Source organism: Acanthochromis polyacanthus, chromosome 6 (assembly GCF_021347895.1).
Source record: "Acanthochromis polyacanthus isolate Apoly-LR-REF ecotype Palm Island chromosome 6, KAUST_Apoly_ChrSc, whole genome shotgun sequence".
NCBI classification, from domain to species: Eukaryota; Metazoa; Chordata; class Actinopteri; family Pomacentridae; genus Acanthochromis; species Acanthochromis polyacanthus.
This window is the reverse complement of record NC_067118.1, coordinates 17,476,469-17,483,510: the sequence shown is the minus strand read 5'-3', so window position 1 is coordinate 17,483,510 and position 7,042 is coordinate 17,476,469. Positions and strand designations below refer to the sequence as shown.

Below are 7,042 nucleotides of genomic sequence, written 5' to 3'. Positions count from 1 at the left end.
ATTGGGATCCATTCTCATGATTAATTCTTGGCGTTATTTCTTGTCCTCAGGTTCCGGACTACCTGGAGTTTATTAGTGAGCCAATGGACTTTGCCACTATGTGTTTGAAGCTGGAAGCTCATGCCTACCGCTCAGTGACGGACCTGGAGGCAGACTTCAACCTGATGGTGTCAAACTGCCTCCTCTACAATGCCAAGGACACAGTTTTCCACCGGGCAGCCCTGCGTCTTCGAGACTTAGGAGGAGCCATACTGCGCCATGCCCAACGGCAAGCCACCAACACTGGTCTGGACCTGGACACTGGCATGCACCTCCCAGAGTCACCTCAGAAGAGAGACTTTTACAGCTGCACCTGGGAAGATGGTGAGTCACAGTGGTGATACTGTAAACAGAAAGACTCTGATTTCAAAGTGAAAACAGATTTCTCGGAAGTCATTTCAGTTAATCAAAAATAATAATAAATTAGTGCTGTCAAATGATTCAAATTTTTAATCAGATGAATCGCAGGGTTGCTGTGGATTTGTTTCGATTAATCAAAATTAAATATCATTCATTTTTAATCTAAATGGCGTTTTTTGCATGCGCAAACAGACTCGGGAAAGAAGCCAAGATATTTAACACTTAAGGTGTTTATTACACACCTTTAAAGGTTCATGACTAGAGCATGCTTTGTGTTACTGTGGTACTTTAAGCTGGAAGTGCTTCAGTGGAAAGAAAACTCCTTCCTTTGTGCATATTACTGTATGTCGGTCGACTGTTCCGTCTTGGGGTTTTTGTATTTAAATTTCCTGACATGTATACTACAATCACTTCAGACATTTTCACTGCACTCAGATAATCTAGCTGTGTGATTTCTAGCCACCGCCTTTGCTGTTCACCTAAATCCTTGTTGTGTTCAGTTGACAGCATGCTGGATCCAGATAACCGGCTTCATATGACGGTGGAGGAACAGTTGAAGGAGCTGCTAGAAAAGCTGGACTTTGTCTCATCCATGCGGTGCAGTGGCGCCCGAACACGACGCATCCGCCTGCTTCGTCGCGAGATCAACAACATCCGTTACAGGCAGGGCCACCACTCCCGCCACAGCCTTCACAACGGACATCTTAAAGAAGAAGACGACGACGATGATGAGGAAGACGATGACAAAGACGCCAAAGCAGATAATGGTCTTTCGACTTCTGACAAAGGTGTGTGATGAAAAGCACCGACGCTTCAGCAGTATGAAATTGCCAATGCATGAACCTTTAAAAGCCACTTTTTTTCAATGAGACCAGTTGTGAACATGAGCTAACAGAACATTGTCCTCAGGTAATTGAGCCAGGGTCCCCCCACGCACCAACCCCAACCACCCCACTGTCTCCAGTCTAGTAAGTAGGGGCCCACAGAGTCTCGTTAGCCATGGCTGCCTCACAACTCCTTTCTCCCAGTGCACTCTATGTCTGCACCTCTTCTATACATCACTCTCATGGACTCACCACTCTCCATTGGCCACGTACAGTCATGCCATATCATCCCACGTCTGACGACAGGCTAGTCCAAGTCTTTTCCACGGTAGAGGAATGGCAGCAGAGCGCCTGTGATTTGAGTCATAGAAACTACCATGCTACCATGTTACTGATGTACAGTTGTGAGAGCAAAGTTCTTTACTCACTTGTCTCGGTAAGGTCCTCCATATCTACAGAATACCTCAACTCCCACCGGGCTGTGGTTAGTGTTAGAATGAAGCGTAAATCATTACGAAGTGACGCCATTTTCCAGTGTGAATACTACACCACCACATCACACTACATACTAAATGGACATTCATTTTCAGTACCTGCTGAGTGAAACTGAATTTCATTTATCTTCTCATCTTTCAGAAGACCTCAAATCCACGTCGCCACCTACACTGGAACCTACAAGCCTGGCTCCTCCTCCGCGACAGGGGGACACACCTCTGGAGCCTCCCACCCTGCGGCCAATCACAGGGGAGCCCCGGTCCCCCAGCTGGCCCTGCAAGCGCCTTAAGATGGACAGTGACCTCTCAAACAGCGCCATAGAGACCATTAATTGCACTAAAGCACAGGGGCGCTCAGCGTCCCCTCCGCCCAGTTTGCACAGTGAAGGGCAGGCGGTGACTAACGGCCTTCCAGAGCTCAGCGTCCCCCCACGGCCCGCCACCGGGGGAGTTGGGCGACGAACCTCCGTATTGTTTAAAAAGGCAAAAAATGGAGCTAAGCTGTTCAGAGAGAGAGACAATCCTTTGCTGAATGGAAATCGACCGCAGGACGAGAATACATGCAGCAACTCCACAGCACCCAATTCCACATCAACCACCCCTTCTTCCACACCTTTGTCCACTCCATCCAAGACCCCACAGAAAAGCCCAGGTCCCCCCACCCTCAGTGAACTGTCTACCCCCAGCCGAGACGTGTGCACAGATAGTGAGCTGGAGAGGACGGCAAATTATACACTGGAAACTGGTGAGAAGAGAAATAGTTACTGACATTAGACACAAGAAACCACTAGTCAGTGCACTGACAACATTCACTAGGATGGAATCACATGCTGTTCGGATCGTGCTAACTCTGTATTTATTATTAGCTACCATTTGGAGCAGCCATGCTCCAAATAATGACAGTGTCAGGCAGTAAAACTTTGGTGCAGTAACAGATGTTGCACTTCACTGACTAATGTGTGCATCCCTTCGGTTCAGCAAGCTGATTCAAATTGCATATTTTACAACATGTCAAACTTTAATTTGTGTAGTAATAATTAGGGCTGGCCTGAACAGCAGTTTCTGGGCTCCGGATATTTGGCCCCGATTAACGACGAGTATCCAAATGTTCGGTTTGGTTAGTACTAACCGAATATTCGGATCTCGAAATAAATATTCAGATACCACCGTCACGACAGATTAGTCGGATCTTCAGGTCCAGCCTTAGTAACAAAACATTTTTTGAGTACTTTGGTGGGAGGAAACAAATCTTGCTAGTAGATTGTGACATAGGACAGTGTCTCCTCTAGAATATTTTGCACCTACTAGCACCTACTCAGCTTGACTCTACTCGGTCTGTGAGGTTTTTCATTAGAATTTAGTACCAGGTACTATTTAAGTACCTGCTCGGTCGGGGTTTCAAGCGAGCTGAGTCGAGCCTATAATGTGACGTCCACAGACCGCAGGCCACTGATTGGACAGGGAGTGACGACACATGAGAGCGACTCCTTCACACACAAAAAAAAAACTGCCATTATTTCAAAAAAACTGGCAACAGCGACAGTGTGTAAAAGACTCTCTTCTTTTACTTTAATAGACCAATAGACAATAGCCAAGCAGCAGCTATATCATCGTCTCCATGTTCTCCATTGTTGTGTTGCACACAAATAACATTAAGGGACTTCTGAACTGCCAGTCTCTGACGACTGCACCCACGATGAGATGATACTCAATTGTAATGGAAAAGAGCCTAAAACGAGTCGGGCTGAGTAGGTGCTAGTGGAAAAACCCTTATAAACATAGCTGTTGCTTAGATGTCCTCTGCTCTGTCTTGTTTTTCTTCTGCTCTTGTAAATTCTGTGCTTTGCTTTTAGGACTGACCAACGGCTTTAACAAGCACAAAGACGGCAGTTCTGAGTCTGACTACAGCTCTTGTCCAGTCCTCCACAAAGAAATGTAAGACATTTATTATCTGTTGTTGTTTCTTGTCTGGGTGTGGTAATAGCTGATAGTACATTGACTATACAGCATGCTATCTTACAGCAACTCAGCACCCAAACGAAGCCTCGGTAAACCAGCTCTTTCCAAAGTTCCCTTCCTCGAGATAGTCAACGGAGACTCAGATTACACTGGTACTTTTTCTGCTTTTTCTCTCAATGCTCCACTGAAGCTGAAATGTATTTCTGTCTTGTTCATTTTCTTGTCATCCATAAAATGATATAAGTGTCTGCTGTTGTTTTGTAGGCAATGGTAGCCAGACATCTGAGGATGAGACGGAGCTAGAGCCTCTAGAGCTGGTGTGGGCCAAGTGCCGGGGATATCCTTCCTATCCTGCTCTGGTAATTGCTTATTTTACCCTGAATTTACAGTCTAATATGAGCTGTCAGCAGATGGTGTAGTTCTGAACTCTCTGTTGGACTGTATTTTAGATCATTGACCCAGAGATGCCCGAGGAGGGTCTGCTGCACAACGGGGTGCCCATTCCTGTCCCACCCAAAGATGTCCTCTGTCTGGGGGAACAGAGGCAGGAGGAGACCCATGAGAGGCTCTACCTGGTGCTTTTCTTTGATAACAAGCGGACATGGTGAGTTTCAGACACTCTCAAATGTTATGCAGTTCTCAAGGAACATGGCGGAGTTCTGTGATGATCGGCGTATGTTTGTCTGTGAATCTGTGTGTCCGTATGCAACATTACTCAAAAATGGACCGACAGATTTGGGTAAAATTTTCAGGAAAGATCAGAAATGACAGAAGGACCACCTCATTAAATTTTGGCAGTGATGCGGCTTATAATCTGAATCCACGGATTTATTCAGAAATGCTTTGTCAGTTGCCGACTGACGATCACGACTGTATCCTACTACAACTTGACCGTGACTTATTTTGAACACAAATTCACCTTTCTGCCCTTTACTCCTTTTTTCAGGAAATAAGAGCTTGTCCCAGTGCTTCTAATTTTAGACACATCATTTTCTAGACAGCAACAGCGTGGAACTGTTCTCCTTCCATCTTTATGTGAATTGTTGGACTTTTCGGCGGCTTCGTCATGTCACGAAACCACTCCTTAGATAAACGCTTCCTGTGCCGCTGGAATAGTTACAAAATAAAAGCCTGTAACATTAAAAATACATCTTTAAAATAAAAGCATAGAGGGAACGGTTATTTTAACAATAGCAAAACAAAGACTTGCCAAAAGGGATGAACTGATCAATTTGGTATCCATACATAGCGTACACATGCATAACACATGCCTGTCCTCAGCGCAAGGTCATTTTTTATTAAAGATGTCATCCATTGAAAATGATGCGTCAACTGAGCAGCCTTGGTGGAGTACTGCATGTTGTGAGTGCCTTTCTAGTGTAAAATATGTGAAGCGCTGCGAGATGACATATGTTGGGAATTGTGTTATATAAATAAAATTTAACAGAGTTTAATGGAATTCTCTTGTCACACTGAGGTCAGAGGTCAGCTGCAGACTCAGTGTTTTCGCAGGTGGTTTGGTTAAAAAACAGTCCAGGAGGGCGCCTGTATAGCTCAACAGGTCAATGTACAGTGGCTGGTCTCCGACACAGCGACCCGGGTTCGATTACTGCTCACGGCCCTTTGCTGCACGTCTTCCCCCTACTCTTCTCCTCTGTTTCCTGTCTGCCTTCACTGTAACTATCAAAATAAAGCCGAAAATGGCAAAAACAAAAATATATTTAAAAAAAAAAAACAGTCCAGGGAGATCCTGGCTCAAGCCCTTAAAAAAAACCTCAAATAATGAAACCAAATACACGATTAACACATCCACCACTAGTAGTTGTGTAATGAAAAGATACATATGGGAATGCTATTTTTAGATTATTTTGGAAACATTTTCGGAATAAAATTGTAAGTATTACAGTTTTATGTGAGTGAACATAAACATAAAAATGTATGATTATATCACACAAACATCTTCACTCATGTTCAAAGGTTCAACTATTCTTCATTTCTGTCTTTGGTGTTCTAGGCAGTGGCTCCCCCGTGACAAGGTGACACCCTTAGGTGTGGATGACACAGCTGACAAGCTGCGCATAATGGAGGGCCGCAAGTCCAGCATCCGCAAGTCTGTCCAGGTGGCGTACGACCGCGCCATGATCCACCAGAGCCGAGTCAGCCACAACCACGGCTTTGTGGCCTCTAACTACCTGTAGAGGGAAACTGTGAGCCCTGTGTGCACCCACAGTCAGCCACTATGCATTTCTCTTCAGTCTTAAAGCAGCAGGTGGACCGAGTCCTGCTGCCAGTTGAATTTGTATTCACACTGTGGTCTGAAGTGGTTTTCCGGAGCAGCACTGAGTCCTGAACCTTAGTTGATTACCAAACCACTAGTGTCTGACACATTGAGCAGCAGTGCTTGCCTTTTTGTCATTGTTGAGGATGTGTAACTCCAGATTGTGAATGAAGTTACATTTAGGTCCCTTGTTGCTGCAGTCAGTAAATATTAGATTCCCCATTCAGGGATATATGACGGTGGCTGGATGCGTTGAAGCTGTGTGTCTGGATCAAATGTAAAAGAATTTCCCTCTATTTTATATAGTGCTACTGCCAAGGAATCAAATTGTCAGAAAAGAGATTTGACATATTTATATGAACTGCAGAAGACTAATGAATGGATCACTGCCATCTTTATACAATAGCTTTTTACATTTTAATCTTTTACAAAGACACTTGTATATTATAAAGGCACACTTTGTGTACATATGTATGTGTATTATCAAACTCAGTTTAATTTAATGTTGCTGTTTTAAAAAGCGTATTTCAATCAACCCACAAAGGGCGAAGCGAGGCTGTGTATATTTGTGGAGATAAAATAATTCCACTTGCTGCAGTGTACCTAGCTTGTCTTAGATGTAATTTCATTGTGGTGTGTGCGTATGTGTTTGTACATTCTAAGCATACAACACATTGAGCCGTTGTTCTTTATATTTGAATTCTCTTTTTGATACAGAGAGAAATAATTTATTTATGGAAGACAGAATTATAGAAATAAAGCTATATTGGTTAAAGAGGAGAGTTAAATTGTATTTAAAACAAATGAGTGAGGTTTTTAAAAACATGCAGCCAACATTTTAACAGATGACTTCATAGGTTCGGTTTATGTTGATTTTACTCAAGTCCAATTGCCACCATTTACTGTTCAACCCCCCAAGAATTCTATTTATTATTGAGAGCCCCATTTTATCAAATGGAAAAATACACCTCCATAAGCTTGTACTACCTGCATATGTTACCTGCTCACCAAATATTTTGTCTGTAACCAGTATTTTCTCATTTTGAGAAATAAATGCTCTATTAAAAATGTTTGGGATGCTTATTTCT

General features: G+C 43.6%; 1 protein-coding gene across 3 annotated transcripts in view; it reads left to right on the top strand.

The window, feature by feature from the left end:
* brpf3b (bromodomain and PHD finger containing, 3b) overlaps positions 1–7,024 on the top strand; it is a 17,398-nt gene extending 10,374 nt beyond the window's left edge. Inside the window, exons 6-13 of one of the 3 annotated variants that reach the window (XM_022210666.2) lie at positions 51–363; positions 900–1,187; positions 1,863–2,462; positions 3,571–3,652; positions 3,725–3,828; positions 3,941–4,035; positions 4,126–4,280; positions 5,691–7,024. In XM_022210666.2, the coding sequence (XP_022066358.1) occupies positions 51–363; positions 900–1,187; positions 1,863–2,462; positions 3,571–3,652; positions 3,725–3,828; positions 3,941–4,035; positions 4,126–4,280; positions 5,691–5,874 (1,821 nt within the window). In that variant the 3' untranslated portion in view covers positions 5,875–7,024. Of the gene's footprint in view, positions 1–50; positions 364–899; positions 1,188–1,859; positions 2,463–3,570; positions 3,653–3,724; positions 3,829–3,940; positions 4,036–4,125; positions 4,281–5,690 lie in introns of all 3 variants that reach the window. The other 2 variants (XM_022210665.2, XM_022210667.2) reach the window with 2 other exon arrangements.
* The last annotated feature ends 18 nt before the right edge of the window (positions 7,025–7,042 follow it).